At 33.3% G+C, this 19,416-nt stretch overlaps 1 protein-coding gene across 1 annotated transcript in view; it reads left to right on the forward strand.

Annotated features, from left to right (window-relative positions):
* Nucleotides 1-534: 534 nt before the first annotated feature.
* Nucleotides 535-19,416, forward strand: part of LOC129221925 (uncharacterized) — a 28,839-nt gene continuing 9,957 nt past the window's right edge. Inside the window, exon 1 of the mRNA XM_054856307.1 lies at nt 535-650. Within this exon, the coding sequence (XP_054712282.1) occupies nt 639-650 (12 nt within the window). The 5' untranslated portion in view covers nt 535-638. The remainder of the gene's footprint in view (nt 651-19,416) is intronic.

A 19,416-nucleotide genomic window follows, 5' to 3' on the forward strand; every position in this document is an offset into this window, starting at 1 on the left:
AGAAATATTTCACCATTTCACTTTGCTTTGCTATTTTATTCTGTCCCACATTCCCCCACATATGTATTTACAAATTATCCAGGGTCTACTTGTATGTTTACAAACGAATTTGATTTACCCAGTGCAAGTTTTTTTTTTTTTTTTCGAAACCTTTCCTCCCCTTGAAAAAATAAAAAATAAAATAAAATAAAATAAAAAACAAAAATAATAATAAAAATAAAAAATGCTGCATGTGGCATGTTTCTATACCAGCTTAATATCAGTAACAAAAATCTTGTTCGAAAATGTAGCCCAAAAACAACTCATTTACATGTCACAGTCATTTAGATCCATTTTAGTCCATTGTTGCCCTGGCATTCCCAACAACCGAACATCATAATTAGATGGATTGAAAGGGAGAGCGGCTCATCATCAGTGGGCGCTGTCCGTCATTAGCGAACAGAAGAAACCTTGACAATCCCCGAGAGACACTTTCTCTCTTGCCTTTTCAAGGGTGGCGAAAGTGATAAACAAATAGTATTGTGAATCCATGGGTGGCAACCTTCAACACGGCCATGAAAAATGCAGCCCACATGCACTATATATGACATCCGACCTTCAGTTACATCACAACTGAAAATTGTTACTCTCTTGGAGACATGTTCCTTATTGTAAGTGAAGATTTGTTTACTTTTAATTCCATACATTTTTAAAATTTCACTTTCAATTTTTTCTGTTAATTCTTTAAAATATACTAATTTATTTAAATTTAAAAAAAAAACAGTACTGCCAGTTTTCCTTTGACGAGCGATATTCAATGACAGAGTTAAAAAAATTTAGATCACAGTAGATCCTCCTTGAACCTTTTAGTACAATCGAAGAAAGTTGCACCTTTCTTGCTACTGTATACGGTATACGTTAGCTATAATAAGGGCATGAGCTACGTTAACAACGTATTCGGAAGCAATAAATGACTACTGTTCTATTCCAAAAAAACGCCACAATTTTTGCTCAAATTTTAAATATCATAAAAAGCAATTGAAGTCATATTTTGCAGTAACTTCTATAGCCTCCCGTCCCCCCTTAAAGGTTGACTGACACCTATTACCCCCCCCCCCATTCTTCTTTGAAGAAAACCATAAGTTGATGCTACTGAACGAAAATGTAAATGATTCATTTCAATTGGATGGAAAATTTTATCCAGTCACACTTAACTAAAAAAATAAATAAAAGTACCTTTTTTGGCGGTTTTTTTTTCTACTTTCTTTTCCAACTCGAACAGATAAGTATTTAAAAGAAAAAGTTAACCACCATCATTAGGTACTTTTCAAAACAGAAGTACATTTTTATGAAATTTTTTTTTTTAAATTAGAATTTAAAGGAATTAACCTACTCTTTAAAATTAAAAAAAGGAATACTTTTTTAAAATTCATAAACTTGACGGTGAATGATGAAATAAATCTTTAAGGTTCAATCAAGGTGTGACGAGGAAGCTCCTGAACTTTACTTTATTTATTTTTTGGTTTGTGATTCCTTGATTAAAGTGATTCCTTGTCTGAACTCTTAACAAACTATTTCATACAGGTATTCAGCTTCGACTTTTTACTATTATTATTTTGTCTTAAATGCTCTGAAGAGGATTTTCGCCCCTTCTTCTTTGTCACATTTTCCATGTATCAACTTTTGGAGAGGGAGAGAATTGAAGAGACTATATTCATTCACAACACACACAAACTAATTTATTCTTCTACTCACAATATACATGATGTGCAGCCAATTTGCCCTTTTTCCCGAATAGCGGTCAAGAGATATGTCATAAATTTATCCCGCTATTCGGTCTGGAGATTTTTTTGCAGTCATGCCTTCATGACTGTTTATAGCCATATAACCCAGGCGCTCTCATGCATCTGCGCAGTAGGCAATCGAGGAAAGCCCCATTACGCAGTTATGGAGATCCCAGTTATTAATCTTGGGATCCCTGTTACGCAATGTAACCACGTGGAGCATATAATTTCTTACATGCTCATCGGCCCCCAATCATTCCTCACAAATTTATCGTTTTCTTGAGGCGTCAAATTGCTTTCTGGGAACAATCGCCCATAGGTTTGGAACCACTGGTAGAAGGTTACTACGGAATTTTACGTTACACTACTACTTTGAAAATATTAATTTGCACGTTTTACGAGCGCAACGTAGAAAGTCACACATAAAGAAAGAACAAATTAGTATTTTTTTAGGAGAATGTTTTAAAAGAAAGTTGACAATCTGTATTGAGGTAAATAATGATTACTTTTATTCAAATATACAAAAACTGAAAGCAAACATAAAAATTTCTAGATTAAAGAGCATATGTTTATATGCTCCCAAGTGTCACACCCGTAAGAAAGGATTGATCTGACATCGAGGAGAAAATTCTGGTTGCAAACTTAAATTACGTTGCTTCCCAAGAATTGTAAAAAAGTAGTAGCTCTTTAGATGCGAATCTAGAAAAAAAAATGATATGGAAAGCATAAATGCAATCAATAGAGAAGCGTCAGAGCCACGAACGAAGTATTAGTAGAGATAACTTCCTTGGGTCTCTTTACTGATACGAAGTATCTCGAAAAATGTTCCACCAAGTCCTATTAAAATGTCTTCATTGTAGATGATCAATAGCAAACTCTAAAGGTCGATGCACCCTGTCCGTCTCAAGTAGGCTTTTTCACCCGTAAGAAAGAAAGAGCTGTCATTCAGGGGGAAGCAATGAAAGGTTGGAAAATAGTTCTCATTAATTTTTCGGCTATGATTTATAATTAGGTTTTCTTCAGTCTGGTCTAGTGCATGGACGCCCATATGCAAAATTGTAAAAGGTGGCTCAGATATTTTCCCCATGGAAATCGATTTCAGTACATATTAGAGTTACTAAAATTTGACATTTTCAGTGACTTTTTCATTAATGGTTGGAGAAGAAATGTTTTTACCCTTTTGCAAAGAAAAAAAGCTAAAAGCAAGGAAGTTAAAATTTCTAAGTGGGGGCTTGCACCCCCACTTCCGCTCTATATGGGCACCCATGGTCTAGTGTTTTAGATTTCTGTTAAAATTGAAAGTAGAAAAATTCAGCCACGCATAATTTTCGCTTCTTACAACAAGGGCGAAATTTTTTGTTCTAATTTTTGGAGGATTATCGCTAGTGTTACAATTTGATGTTTAACTATATGAGGATTTTTTTCTATTTGATTATTCCATCTAACATTTGTAGATGTAAATCAGAAGTGGAAAACGCTTTTGGGTAATGTGTTTTCGGTTTGGCAGTGGTATCAACAAGAAGTGGGGGGGGGGGGGCGCTTCACAGACTGCGTCATTGAAATTTTTAGAGGGGGGGCGTAATTTTGCAAGTTTTTTTTTATTTTATGACGGCATTTCACAGGGTTCTCGATCTTGGGAGGGTGCTCCGTAGCCTTTGAGGGGGATGTAGACTTCACTTTCTTTAATAATATTTTCATTCTCTCTAATGAATTTAGCGTTTTCCCGTGTCAGTCTTTGATCCCATTTAGCGCGTCTAGATTGCCCACGCGACCCTATGTTACAACATGATTCTTGACTATTACTATATGCCTGATCTTCATGCACATTTCCGACACACTGTTCCGAATCACCCTGTAGAAACGTAGTGTTTTTAAACACTACGTCGTTAATGAAATGCCTTTTGAATTCTCAAAAAACTTAAGAACGTGGAAACGCTTCAAAAAAAAAAAAAAAAAAAAAAAAAAAAAGGGGGGGGGGGAAACCATGCTGTTTAAAAAAGGCAACAAGGAACAGTAACAGGACATGCCAAATTAGCATGAACAGGGTGCTGTGCTTCGTCCTGCCAAAAATCTGTAAAGCCATCATTAACATAACACTATTATAGCACGAAAGTTACTAAATATTTAAATGCAACAGACTGCTTGAAATACGCTTGTTGAGGCGTTAAAAATACTTCTACGTTTTAGTAAATATTAATATTTCTTTTAAAAAGCACACACACATACACGTAAAACTAACGTATATGACAATTCTTTCCCACGACGTAGGGTGTTTTTTTTTTTTTTTTTTTCGGAAAGAAAAAAAAAATGCTTGTTGTAAAGCCACACGAAAAACGTGAAACTTTTATCTCTTCTCTCTCTCTTTTTTTTTTTTTTGCATTCTTTTATTTTAATGAAGAAAATAGATTATAAACAACTAGAAAACTGCACACTACTCGAAATCCACTTTTTAATTGGTGCCAAAAACAATGAAAAATGACAGTAAATGTAAAGTTAATTTTGTTAATAAAATTAAAGAAACTAATTTCTAAGGCTGAACTTAAGCAATGAGGATTACACTTTTAAACTGATGACTTTACTTTAATGAGGTTGTTTCCTTCAGTCAAAAGTACTATTCGCAACTCCAACGAACTATAGGGGGCACTGCAGTCACTGTCTAATGGCCGACTTAAAAACTAAAACAAACGCATGTGGTAACGAAGAAAATGCTAAAAGTGTTGTGATTTTTGTTCGTATGTATGATATTTTTCGCTTTATTCTATTTAAATTAATTTTCAAAGTCTTGTGGATATTCTGGCCCACGTAGAAAGAAATGAGAATTCAAGAAGCATTACTAAACGTCAAAGATTAATGCAAACAACGTAGTTCGTAGTTATAAGCAGCTATTTCCACGATGTTGAATTCGATATTTATCAATTCTTGATAAAACTAAATAATAATTGTGGCCTGACAAGAACAACAATTAATGCAAGAAAATTTAATATGATATTACAAATTATTATCGAAAGAAGATGATACTTCTTTGCCTTGCTTGGCTAGCGCTTATTGTTTTGCATTTGTTGCTGAGTTATTTCTCTCGAATTCCCGAATCGGTTAATTTAAAATTTTTCTGTTTCGATTTTTCTAATTTCTGAGTTACGATTTAATTATGTCAAGTTATGCAAATCATCCACAGAATTCTTACGGATATATGATGGTAGTTTTCTTTTCAGTTGATTGACCATTATTTCTTTTTACTTATCGAATTCTGTAATCTTACTACCATTTTATTCCACTCATGATAAAAATTAAAAATGGTTTAACTAAAAACGCGAAATCTCGCCAAGGCTACTTTGCTCGCACAATACTAAAACTATAACCCTAAACAAAATTGGCGAAACCTTTCAGCTGAGAATAAAAGGAATAAAGTAAATTCTTTCTCGGTGAAACATTTTCCATTTTGTTCTACGATAATATATTCAAGAAAATATTTTGCATACCGTCCATTCCAACTGAATGCTGCTGTAAAAGATGGTTAGTTAAATTAATTTAAGATTAAAAAAAAAAACTCATATTCTTACAAATTCGTACAAAACAATAAAATTTTTTACCTTGTATAACGTTATCCAAGTTTGTTAATCCAGTTTTCGCTTTCACCATTTTCAATCAACTCATATTTTAGAAGGAAATAAGGAAAACTAACATTATTTTGAGAAGGGACGAATTAATTTCTGTAGCTGAAAGCAAACTAAGACTCATCGATTGCGTTAATAAATACTCAGAACAAACTGCCTGTGTTTACGTCAACAGACACACGTGGAACGCAACGTGGCAATGTTTTAGTTTCATCAGCAGTTTTGTAAATCACCGCAAGGTAGCGTATTCGAGCGCTGCAGTTCCGAATTCACTGAAATTAATAGAATAAGCAAAAGTAATAACATGGAGCCAGAAAAAAAAAATTATTTTTCGCAACAGTTATTTTTTTATTTAATTTTCTTAAATGTCTGATTTTCGAAATAAGGTGTAGTCTTTATGACGTCACAAGTGATGTATTTTGGTGAGCTACTCCAATGTCGGGCTAAATGTTTACGATTTGCTGTCAACTGCGCTGCGAGGTTATGATAATTTGAGCTGTGTACTAATGGCATCAGTGAATGGCATTTCATCACTTGTGATGTCATGTGCAGAAGCGTAAAAAATAAATTTCAATCTGCACACCGATTAAAATAATTGTTAAAACATATTTAAACTTTGTAATTTTTTCTTTAAAACTGGTTAAATCCTATGTTTTTAAGCATGCTCATTCAGAATTTTTTTTTTACATTTTGGAAACAACCCCATTAAGAAAATCTTCGAAAATATGCGTTGCATGAAAAGTTTAAAATGTCCAAAATTTCAATGCATGCTTGTTTAAGTTAAGCCTTGAAATTAATTTGTAAAAATGATTGACCAAACCCAGGCTTCACCTGATGCGCGTCTGAGGCTCACTCATTTCTCAAAAGATCAAAGGCGCCGACTTGCCCGCAAGAGTGCGCTGTAGTATAACCGGGCGATCCTTTGTTTACATTAGTTAACGTATTATTTCTGCTGTTAGGGAGGTCTAAAGGGAAGTTTTTTCTTTCTTTAATGTAAAACTTCATTGATATGGTTAACCAATGAGTAGTACAGGGCGAATTGATGCCGGAACGGCGTATCAGTTCTGTTTTTCAGGGGAATTTTTTTTTTCTTTTCAGGTAAAGCTAGTCCCAACTCAATATTCAACTATTTCTCATTGGCTTTCGCTTCTGGCAAAATATACGATTCATCCCTGAAGCCTATGCCCTTTTTTAAATTAAATTAAATAAATACTATTTGCATTATTTTGGGATTACGCAGGGCCTGATTACCGCATCCTAGGCCAGGGCCTGATGCCCCCTCTTTCGTAGGGGCAAAAATGTTTTTAAAAACTTATGAATCGCAATGAAAAATCATGTATTTTTGTGAAAATAATCAAATTTCTCTTTTGGATGAATGTTAATTAAACATTATTTTAACATTATTTCGCTTTGACTGAAAGTGATGAATACAAGGGCGCCTTCAAAGCATTGTGAGCCTTGGGCCTCACGTTTAGTTAGTCGGGCCCTGGGATTACGTCTAACATTTTTGAGACATTTGAAGTGAGTTAATATCGAGAATGGTTTAAACATTATTCTTCTAGGAAGGAATCCTTGTTATTTATAAATTGTCTTTTACTGCATATTTTAAAAGAGGTATTTAATGGCACAATCGGCAAGATTTTAACAATAATCATTTTATTTAACAATAACGGTATGAGTGCAATACATATTTTCTCTTTGGATATTATTTCGTTATAGGCACGTCGCTTGTTTTGGTGAGTTTTCTCTCTACCTTGGCGAAAACTAAAAAAAATTACACTTAAAAATTTACACACTTTCAATTTTATGACTCAGTTAACTTATTCAGCTGATTATGTCACGTAGTGATGGAGAACTTAAATTGATTTGGCGAAATATTTTAACGAGATTTCTGATGTTATTTTAAAAGCTCGTTTTTTATTTGGCGAATTATTTTACTTCGTTTTGATTAAAAATCCAAGAAAAAGACAAAATAGCATATTGTTTCGACAAATAAATAAATTAGATCATCGAAAGGCATTCAAAGTTTTATTACATAATCCTCCCATTAAATGAAACGAGACACGACTCGACATTAAAAGTAACGACATTTGAGTAAAATGTAGAAGAATCCGCTAAACAAACTATGTTTGACAATAAAAAAAAAACTTCATTTTATTGAAACCAAAAAACCAAATACGGGGGCAACAAATAAAATGAAAAATAATCGCCAAGATTTTAACTGCATCGTGACGCACATATGTAATCCTTTGGCGTCACAAAACTTGACAGCATTATATTTCTTGCCATTTAATACTCACATTAAAATCGTGGGGTAATTATCTCGGCACGAACATGGCGAAAACTTTTTCTATTGCTAAAATTGTTGCCGCAAATGTTTATTCTTCTAAAATTTCAATGGAACTTTTATTGTTTTTTAATTAATTGATATATTTATTTGGCGAATTATTTTTTTTCGCTTTAATTGATCTTCGACTAGATTACCGTAACGTGGGTGCTTTTTAATACTGTTTAATTTGGAAAATTATATAATTTGGCAAAAATTTTTGAAACGCGCCAAATGCTTCACGTATGTTAATTTTTTCAATAATTTTTACTATAATGATGCTTTTTTTTCTAAATGCTGGAAAATAGGTATATGTAAAAATCTTTAATTAAAAAACTGCCATCTTTTCATTTTTTGAAATTTTTATTGGCATGTTTTTCCTGGTCAACTCATTGTTGTTTTAATGTACTTTTAAATGATTTAAATTTCTTGTTCTTTAACATACAACGTTCTCCTTAAAGACATAAATTGTAATGCATAATGATCGATACTAACGATCAGTTTCATGGATAAAATTTTATTTAATATGTTTTCTACGTATTTTTCTCTTAAAACAATTGCATCTCTGTGCATTTTTGGTGAATTTTGTTAGTTCTTATTGTGAAAAAATAAAGATATCCAAACGAGTTATTCACCAGTTTTAGAATATATCTTTAAAAAATAACTGATTTTTCACTTCAACTTTAAAGTTAAAAAAAAAAAAAATACTAAAAGCTTTTTGAATGCTTCCATAAATATTATTATCAGTTGTGCTTGAGCAAGCCTATGTAATTAATTCTTGCATAATAAAACTAAAAAAATATTTTTCATCAATTCAATTTATTGAGCATAGTTCATATGTTTAAAAAACAGTATGGATTCGTGCGTAGGATGTTATGTTTGTTTTTATGATATTGCGCATAATATCAACAGAACAAAATTTTCAATGAACCTTTTTATAAATTTAAAACAGAAATTAGCCCTCCCCCCCCCCCCCACCAAAAAAAAGAAAAACAGCATAACCAAAACATTTCACTCACATACGTTTTCAAACAGCAAACTTCTTTTTCGCTCATTTGAAATTGTTATTTAATGTATAAATTGAAATAAATAAAACAGGATCACTATTCAATATTACTAAATCATATTTATATTTATTGAAGCTTTGTAGTTACATCACTCAAATAATTTTGAAAATGCTTCATGCGAAAAATGGAATAGTTTATCACAAAAATGTTTTCATTAACAGAATTTTATATTGATTTAATTAGTGCTAGATAAACACCTTCCTCAACTTATTATACTCATGTGATTTTGTTTTGACACTTAATATTTCTTGAAAACAAAGTTACATATTTTTTCACTTTTAACCTAAAATAGCTTTTCAAACATTTTTCTTGAAGAAGAAAAAAATCCGCTCTAAAATTAAATCAAACACTTTTGAACTCAATTTTGAATATTCACTTTAAAAATAAAGTTATCTGATGTTTGTATTGTTAAAGTTGCCTTAAAATCCAACAGATGTCGCTGGAGTCTGACCAGATTTTTTGTTTGATTGATTGGTTTAACTTTTATTGAAATGACTGAGCCTGATAAGACGCGTATGAAGTGAAGCTTTGACCAAACTAATTTTATAATTACTATTATTTTTCATTGTTTTTTTTTTCGGCAACAATAATAAAAACAAACATGTTACTTCCGTCACACTGAAAGGTTCTGGATCAAAATGCCTGCGAAATTTTTTTATAAATTTTTCCCGATCCACGGGGCGTTGAGAAAAGCTGCTTTTAATGTTTCGCTTTCATTTTGTGTATCAACCGCAAAAGGGCCGACGAGAAGCCATATACCAGCCTGGTCGGAAACTGAAGGCCCGGCCTTTGAAGGAATGGGAGAGGCAGGGGCGTGCACAGGAGGAGGGGAGGAAGGACACCTGCTGGCCGGGCCCGAGATGGAAGGGGGCTCAATATTTTAAAAATGAGTGGTGAAATATAGGGGTAAACAATATGGAGGGGGCCCGTAAAAGTCATTTGTGACGGGCCATAAAATTTCTGTGCTCGCCCCTGGGGGGAGGAATCCTATCGTCGCTAGGAATCCGAGTGTCTCTTAGGCTCTCGGAGCTCCTGACCGCATAAAATTAATGACTTCAACTCGCAAAATATTCTCGCCAGATGGCAGCACGGTTTTTTATGATTTTTTTATTAAACAATTTTAACTGACAGTGAATGCGCAGGCTTGGTCGAGTGGTTACTTCGCTTTACATTCAACTTTCTATTGAATATGACAAAAGTCACGACCACTGACGCTGTCCTGCGTTTTGTTTTGACACATTTTCCCGGACTCTCACATTTTGCTTTCAGTGATATATCAGAGACTGAGATAGTTCATTAAAATCTTAAAATTACTTCGTTTTTGCTTTATTTGTCAGTGATTAGGATTTGCAGCAGATGAGCTCAAGAGTTCGATTCCCACTGTTGTTACATTTTACTTTGAATTTCGTAAGTGCTGAAACCAGTAAAGCGATGGGGATCTAAATTAATTGCTGCTTCGTTCTTTTAAAAAATGCCATGCGATTTAAAACTTTTCAAATTTTGTGATAAAAATGCCGATTCATAATCTCAAAATGCTTCATTTATAAAAAATGTCAATAGCTTTTTTATAGCATGTGTATTTTGACCAAAGAAAAAAATGTGAACTTTTTACCGATACACCAAGGCGTTTGTTAAATGTAAAAAAAAAAAAAAAAAATCAAAGAAAAAGAAAAAAATAACCACCTTATTTATGTGATTTCAAAAAAAAAAATTCCACATTTGAATTGTGAAATCAAGCACGGATACAAGGAGGGGAGGGGGGGCGATTCTCCTCCCCCTCCTTGAGACTAGTTAAAGAATTTTCCTCGCACCTGCAAATTTTTGGCACTGAACTATCGAAAACATAACTTTGCATTATGTTATTGGAAAGGAAGCTCGATGCTCTTCCCTGAAAAAGCTTCGAAATTGGGACGCCTAAAAATTAAGGGTCACCTCGTTTAATGTTAGGGAAAGGATGGGGTTCGGAACTTTGGCACTGAATCGAGATACGCTGTAAGGGGCAAGTTTTAAAAATCAATTGCCCTTAACTTGATAAAATTTCTGGATTTTCCCTTACTTGAAATATTTTGACTATTGTCGCATGCGAGAAGGTATGGAGGAGAGAACAACTTGATCTTTTTTAACTTCAATTTCAGGAATCAAGTTCAATATAAAATTAAGTGAACTAGTGATATGTAACTTTGTGCAAATCCACCAATTTTCTTAAATGTACATAATAAAAGTGGAATAAATGTATTGTATTAATGAAAATATCGGCGGGGTGTAGATAAAATAATTGCTTATATTTTAGAATAATATTTAGTTTAGTTCTGCAGCAGCTGAAATACGGATAAATTAAGAAATGAACAAACAACAACAAAAAATGAATGAATAAGTAAATAATGTTCATACATTCACTTATTTTGGCTTTTTCAAAATAGTCTTTATATTCAAACAAATGAGATTCATTTTTGAAAATTTGTTTTTCTTTTACTTTTGTAACTTTAAAGAAATCTGAGTACAACTAGTTTCAAGTTAAAATGAATTAAAAAAACAAAAATCTGGATCACGAGGGGGGGGGGGGAGTTCTGCGAAGAGGTACAACCGATTATAAAGCAAGGGTGAGCAATCAAAGCTTTCAAATGTTCTACAGATTTATGAAGAAGCTCTGCAGAATTTCTGGAGACCTTCAACTAATTTGAAGAAATCGAAACTTGAAATTTTTAGAACAGAATATCCTTGAATTATCAGCGATTTTGTATAAAAATCACTTTTTTTTTTCGTGTGAAAATGTCGAGTTTTGAGCCGAAAAAGAATCATTTCGGAGACCTTTCGATGTACTTCTAATTCGGAAAAAGAAAAACTAGAATTTCTTTAAAAATGTGTCGTCTAGTTGACCGATCTCTCAAATATCGGTTATTATGAGTGCTCTTTCTTCTCACGTCATGTAAAAAAAAAAAAAAAAAAAAAAAAAAAAGATGATGAAGAAATCTTGTACCTTATAATCAACCTCCTGCTTTGTTAGCTTATTTAAGTTCTATTGCATTACTAGATGACGCCACTAGCTTTGGCAATTACAAAATAAGATGAAAAACGAAATCGCTTTCGCGCAGGCATAGCCAAGTTGTTATTCCCCTCTCAATTTGCTTAGCCCGGTCAAAATAGACCAAAAAAAAGCGAAAGTTCAGAAAAATTCCCATAAAGCTGAAAATTGGTACAGACCTTAAGAACATCATTATATATGAAATGTCAAAAGCAGGGACGTGGCGAGAGGGGGGTGAGTGGGGTGCGACACCCCCCCAGATTTTTTCGACAGTCGGCATTTTGGACAAATCAGTCGGCAAATGTTGCAATTGTATATGAGCAGATAATATTTTTTTCTGCATATCGACTTTTGAGGGGACAAATATGCCGAGTTATAAAAGGAACATGAAATGTACCATTTGGCATTTTATAACGATTTTGCTCGAGTCGGCATTTGTGTAAAATAGGAAGAGCAGCAGAATTTAAAGAGGAAGGTAATGTTTACAGCACGCGGCGCAGCACTGGACTAACTATTGCCTTTTTTATTGAACTTAGAATGAGACACGAAAAAGGGCCTTGAGGGTAAGCCCTGCTTGAGGGGGTCGGGCATCCGATCATTGTCTAAGAAGACGAAACCGCATAATAAGGTGTGTATTGGCGTAGCCTACTAGGATGCAACGCTGTTTTAGGCAATGGCATTGGACTTCGAAACTGATGATTCCTCGAATGAATGTGCTGATACAGATCTTTTTACTTGAGGGGATGAGGGCTTTTATGGCCCTTTTTCGAGGCTGACCTTCGTTTCTCCTTTGCAAATAGAAAATGGTGTACATGACCAAGCATACTTTTTCCTTTTATTTCACTGACCGTGTTTTCTTTCGTTCTTTCCCCCCATATTTCCTTCCAGTTTGTACGTAGTTGTTCCATAACGTTTTCAGTCAATTAGGTAATTTTAGAAAGCTTGTGATTTTTTTTTATCGATAAAGAACTAACTATATAAAACATTTGATATACTACATCATGTTTTTCTTCCCAACTCTTGAAGTCTTGAGTTCTCGTCTTCAATCAATGAGGAAAACATTATTTGTGAGTATAATATGTATTTATTTGTTAGAATTGTTTAGCGCTCATTATTTCAAATAATACAAGCTTGAAATAGCAATTTTGTACGATTTTTGTGTATTCATTAGTCAAAAGTTAAAATACGTAAGTCAAAAAAGTATAGTCCTGAAAAGAGAGAGAAAAAGATACTCCTTTTCATTCACACAATTACAGAGACGGAAAATTTGTTAATTCATTAGAAACTTCCTTTATAAAATTATCCTTCATAAATGCTTGTAACTTTGCTTTTTGATACTAAAATGAATATATTGCTGATGCAATTTTGATGAATCAGTACATAAACTAAAGAAAATTCATTTGATTTTTTTTAACTTTAACATTTGCATATTGTATCTGAACTAGCATTCATACAGCACTAATTGTTTTTATATACGAACTGTCGATTAAATCTAAACCTAATGCAGGAGTTTACTAAGGTAATTGACAATATTTAAATCATCAGCTTGAATAACTATTCCAAAAATAAGAATTGTCCCGTAAAGTCATGCTCTTACTTTTATTGAAAAGAAAAAAAGGAGGGGGGGGGGGGGGGGGTTAAAGAGGTCAGTAAATTTCCGCTTTAAATATTCATTATTGCTGTTGTTGTTATTATCATGTATATTATTTCTCAAAGGTGTTTTTTGTTAGAACTTAGAACACATTAACTCCCTCAATACTTTATTAACTTCATAAGTAAGGCACCGTTTTAAAGGTTTTTTCACCACTTTCGAATAAAAATAAAGAAGCAATTAACGCAGTTTCGTTGTTGGTTTGAAAAAACCGACTTATTTTGTCTTTTATTACGCATTGCTTCAATGCATAGCATCCTGAAATGGAGAACCAATAGCTCAGTTGGTTAGAGCGTCATGCGAAAAATGCGAAGATAGTGAATTCGAATCTTTATAGGTGGAAAAATATCGTTTTAAAAATTTATTTTCTTCAGCACAATTCTATATTTATTTTTATTGATTCTAATCACTAATTGAAAATTTAGGTTTTTTGCAAAGAAATTTCAAATTAGGTGCTGAAAAAAACTTGCGTTATGCACCAAAAAAAAAAAAAAAAAAATACACATAGTAATTCTAACCTTGACTTGATGATATTTTGTAGAAAATTTAAAGCTTTTTGTTCTGGATATTTTTTTTTTTTTTTTCACGCAACGTTCATGATAGTTGAAAGAAAACTTTGAAATTGAACCATTTTAAGAAATTTTTACTATTTAGGTACAGATAAATTACTCTCTACATTACAGTAACATCAGAGTCACATACAGATTTTTCCCGAATGAAGTCCACCGTTAAAAAAAAATCCTGAAATCTTACGGTAAAAGTTACTGGCATCCATGCTGCCATTAACTTTTACCGTAAAATCCTATTTTACTGTAAAATTTTACGGTAGAATGAACGAGAGTAAAAAACGCAACATGCGAGCAGCAGGTTTGATTTCGGGACCTTCGTATTGGCAGGCGACTTCGATGACCACCATACCAGTTGGGACACATCGAGTCAGGGGAAATACGGTGTTATGTGCTTCGTACTGTAGGTTACGTGGTGTATCAGTTGGCGATGCAGTCGTTAATTTTTTCGGTACAATTTTTTGTAATTTTTTTCTGTTACGTAAACATCCCATTTTACAGTAATATTTACCACAAAAGTTTCCTGAATTTTAATACTGTACTCGAATGCATGCTCATGAAATTGCACACAAATCCTTTTTTTTATTTTTTTATTTCTTTTTTTTTCTTTCGTGGAAACCGGTAGTCATCGTAATCCTGAAAAACTTGTCAGCATTTCTTTATTTCTACTTGCGTAAACCAGTAGCAGAAGCAGCGTGACGTTACAACCGTCGCAATTATTTGAGGAGGCCTGCAGACTTTTTCTGAATTAGAAAAAAAAATTAAAAAATTCCGCTTTTTGCAAAATTTTCTCAAATTTTAAGCAGAAAAATATAATGAAAAAGGCGCCTAAATCTTTGTAGGTATCCTCAGTGGCTATAAGATGTCAAAAGCACTTGCTTCCTCAACTACCTGTGCCTCAGTTTTCTATATTATTTTGAAACTTTTTAGCCTTCGTTTCGTAATTTTTTAATTTAGCATTTTATTTTCAAGCATTCCTTTTTGCTTATTCAATCATTTTAAGTGTTACGACTAATCTCAAAAGCTGGTCTACGTTGCAGATTACTTTTGGTTTTTTTTTAATCTCCGTAGCAGATTACTGAAAAAAAATTCTGGTACCGCATTGCGTAATACTAATGTTTTTTTTTAAATCTAAATTAATTGTTGTAATTTTGCAAGCTAGTCTTGTTATCCCGAAACAAGTGGAAAGGAATGTATTAAAATTCAAAAACCATTTCTAATACATTATCAAAATGAAAAAAATTATCCCTCATCCTTTATTTGCGATCGCCCTTTTGGAAGGTTAAAACAGAAGTAGAAAAGTTTAAAACTTGAATCAATCGAAAAATAAGAACATAATCAGAAATAACCCAATATTTTTGAATTTTAGACAAGACAAAAAATTCTTAGGCGGGAAATATAAAAATACTGAACATTTTGAAAGGGTAAAATTAACATTATATATTCCAAAATTTGTTCCAATTTCCATAATGTTAATTTCACGCTTTAAAATGTTCAGTATTTTTATATCTCCCGCCTAAGAATTTTTTGTCTCGTCTAAAATTCAAAAAATTCAAAAATATTGGGTTATATATATATATATATATATATACACAGTGCTGAATTTGCCTATAAGCTAAGCAAGGTATAAGCTAAGCTTAGGGTCCCCCAACTACCGAAAAATTGCATGATGAAAAGAATACCTAAAAAAATGATTTTAATTTCGCGTGCTTTAAAGCCTTAAAAGTAGCAGCAAATCTTGTATTTTAAAATTTTAACAAATGGGGGGAATGCCAAAATATGCCAAATTCACATCCTTACTGAATCCTGCAGCAAAAATGTACAAATCATGGTTCTCACTTTTCTGAAACATATTGATTGAGATAAATTTTCGTAACTCATATGCGTCATATTTTTCTATTTATTTAATTCCGAATTCAGGATTTTGGAAGTTCTTTTGTTGTTGTTTGCTTTTATCTTTCTTCTACTGCATCTAGTATACCAGTTTAGCACGCAAAAAAAAAAAAAAAAAAAAAAATACAACGCCGAGGTGGAATGATCGGTAAAGCGCCAGGCTCGTAACTAGAGAGTTCTGAGCTCAATACCAGCCGGTCGGAGATCCTCCGTGTTTACTGATGATGACTGGGGCACGTTAAATATATCGCAGTTATAAAAGTCCTCCATGTGAGTCAATACCTCTGGGGATGCTGAACCAGGAATTATTCGTCTTCAGGTTTGGTTCTAAATTTCGAATTGTTGATAGACTTTGCTTCCATCTATCGTTTGCTGTCTCAGCTTATTCAGACTTCCACCTAAATGGTTCTCGTTAAAACGGAAGCCGTCCCTCACTGCCTTAAATCGACTAGCACTTGCTACTCGAGCTCGGTGGTCCGAGTGGTATTAGCATTAGTATCAACAAAATTATTGCTCTACCTCTTTTCTTTTTCGTTCTCTGCCCTACTTGTAATAGAAAAAAAAAAATTTTGAAAAGAGAAATCGATACATGCATTTTTTAAACTTAAAATGGGTGATTCTTAAAAAGTTAAAACAATTCTATAAAGCTATACAATCAAATATTAAAATGTAAGAGACTGAAAGGTACAAATTTAGTGTTTTCAATAATTTTAATTGTTCTCGACTTTTTGAAAATAATTAATTGAGTCCCTAAAACTTTTTGGAAAGCGCTTCAGTTTTGTTTCTTATCAAGTAACTATGAATTGCCCAAATTGTGTATTGTCAGGATATTACGTTCTTGTTACATGTTCTCCAAATCTGTACACCATTTCGTTTAAAGTATTTAATACATTTTTTACTATTGATCTTATTATACTTAATTCAACGTTGTGTTTGTCGGTGGTTTGATGGGATGCTCAAAAATGAACTATACCGAAAGCCGATGTAAGCATGTTACAATGCATTATCTTTTCTTCTTCCTCGGTCTTCTTCTCTGTCAATTAATGTCAACGATTTGTAGTATCAAAAACAGTTTTTATTTTGAATTATCTTTCGTTGCTAAATAGTGAAAACTTTTAAAAAGTATATTTTGCTTATTTTTTTCCTGATATTTTTGTAGTTCCAAATACCCCTTATAAGACCTCAAAATGTAGAATCTCCGGTGGAGGAACCACTGGACCCCCTAAAATTGGGGGTATCCCTGCATCATTCTCCTGATATCCTTCCTCTGACAACATCAATCGGGAAAAGACAGAAGGAAAAATAAAAACAATAAAAACACATGTATCAGTGGAAAGAAAAGCATTGATTGAGAGAAGAAAAACTTTAAAAATGCCTGCCTTTCCCACCTTTATAAAAATTATCTGAACTACAAAAAAGCACCCCCCATGCCTAAAACAGCTTTGGATGTGGTTAAGTCTGAATCCGGCTATATATATATATATATATATATATATATATATATATATATATATATATATATATATATATATATATATATATATATATATATATATATATATATATATATATATATATATATATATATATATACACAGTCGGCAAATCTCATCATTCGAGTCGGCAATTTCAGAATTCTGCACCCCCCCAAAGGTAAGGAGCTCGACACGTCCCTGGTCAAAAGTCCTCATCGATCCGAGTGGAGCTAAAAATTTTATGCAAGGTCAAAGGTCAAAAAATCAATTTTTCATATATATCTCTTAAACGATAATTGTTAGCGAAAAAATGGAGGTTACAAAGTCTGAAAGGTATGCAATTGTGTACAAACAAGTGGGGATTCCGAGGATGGGTCATGGGGGTCATACCTTCCACCCTAAAGCTACTAAATATAGGTTAAAATGGCATTGAAGACATATTAAAAAAAAAAAAAAAATTCCCTTAAACCCCTTATTTGTACCCCTATTTGGTACTTTGACTATGAAATTAACACAAATATAGTTAAGGACGACACTAAAGTGAAGTGTCAGAAGTCCCCATCGATCCCGGTGGAGCTAAAAATTTTATTCAAGGTCAAAGGTCAAAAACCGATTTTTCGCAACTATCTCTTAAACGGTAAGTGTTATTGTAAAAATAGGGGATACAAAGATTGAAAATTAATAAATAATTAATAGATAATTATGCACAAACGGGAGGGGATTCAGCGGATGGGTCAAGGGGTCATACCCCCCCTCTCCCTAAAGCGATAAAATAAAGTCTAAAACTGCAGTTCAAGGACTCAAATTTCTAAAAATTCACCCTAAAATCCCAATTTTTGTCCAAATATTGCACTTTGATTATGAAATTACCATAGAAAATAATTAGAGACATCATTATAAACGAAATTTCAAACGTTCCCAACGAATCCCATTGGAGCTAAACGTTTTATTCAAGGTCGAAGCTCAGAAAATCAATTTTTCACAAATATCTCTTAAACGGTAAGTGTCTTAAAATAAAGGATACAAAGTTTGAAAACTATGAATTTATGTACATACAAGCGGAGATTTAGAGGCTGTGCCTTGGTGGTCTTACCCCCCAGCCCTCCTCCCCCGTAAGCGACAAAATTAAAGCTGCATTTTGATGACATATTTCATTGACCTTAAACCCTCTATTTGTGCCCTAAAATTACTTTGATCCCTTTCTGCAAAACCAGAAACTGGATCTGCCCTAGGTGTTAAAAAAGCCCAATATTTGTGCCCCCCCCCCAATAAATGATAACATTCATAATGTATCGCAGCTTTTGAAACTTGGAAATAGTACTGAAGCTCCTTTTCTTTCTTTCGAGTGACCTCGAGAAACTACACTTGACCGCTATGCCTATCCCCTCTTACGATTCACACCCCCCCCCCCCTTCAAATTGAAAAGATCAAATTGCATTCAGGAGAGAGTGGATGCGCTTAGATTCCTTTGTATGAGCAAAGTCAGTCGCACAAGTCGTGCTCCTATTAACAGGGAGTGATTCTTTGTTGTGAAAAATCGGGTTTATTGATACTATTTTTAATATGAATACGTACCCTTAACAAATAATTCTTCAAAGATGCCGCAAGATTGCTTCATTTTCAATAAATCTTTGACTGACGGTGAAATTGTTACTGTTGAACGCGGACTAAAATCTATAATTGATTCAAGTAGTGCAAGGAACGATGGGTTTTTTGAATACTTGAAAGACAAACAGTCGGTGGATCAGTTCATGTAGTGTCGCAAAATGTACACCCGAAAGTGGGCATTGAGGCAGCTAAAAGACAACAAGAGACAGAGGCCAGTACATCTCTGAGTAGTCCACCTCGTACTAGAGTCCTATCAGGTGAGACAACATTTTGTTTTAAAAACTGTTGCTTATTTTGTGGTGATGAAGCAAATGAAGAGACTGAAAAGAAAAAACAGCAGAATATACGGTGTAGAATTTGTCAAGTTGCTACTCTTTCCTTTAAAGATAATATTCTAAAGATTGCACATAATCGTTCAGATGACGTAGCAA

This window comes from Uloborus diversus, chromosome 5 (assembly GCF_026930045.1).
Source record: "Uloborus diversus isolate 005 chromosome 5, Udiv.v.3.1, whole genome shotgun sequence".
NCBI lineage: Eukaryota > Metazoa > Arthropoda > Arachnida > Araneae > Uloboridae > Uloborus > Uloborus diversus.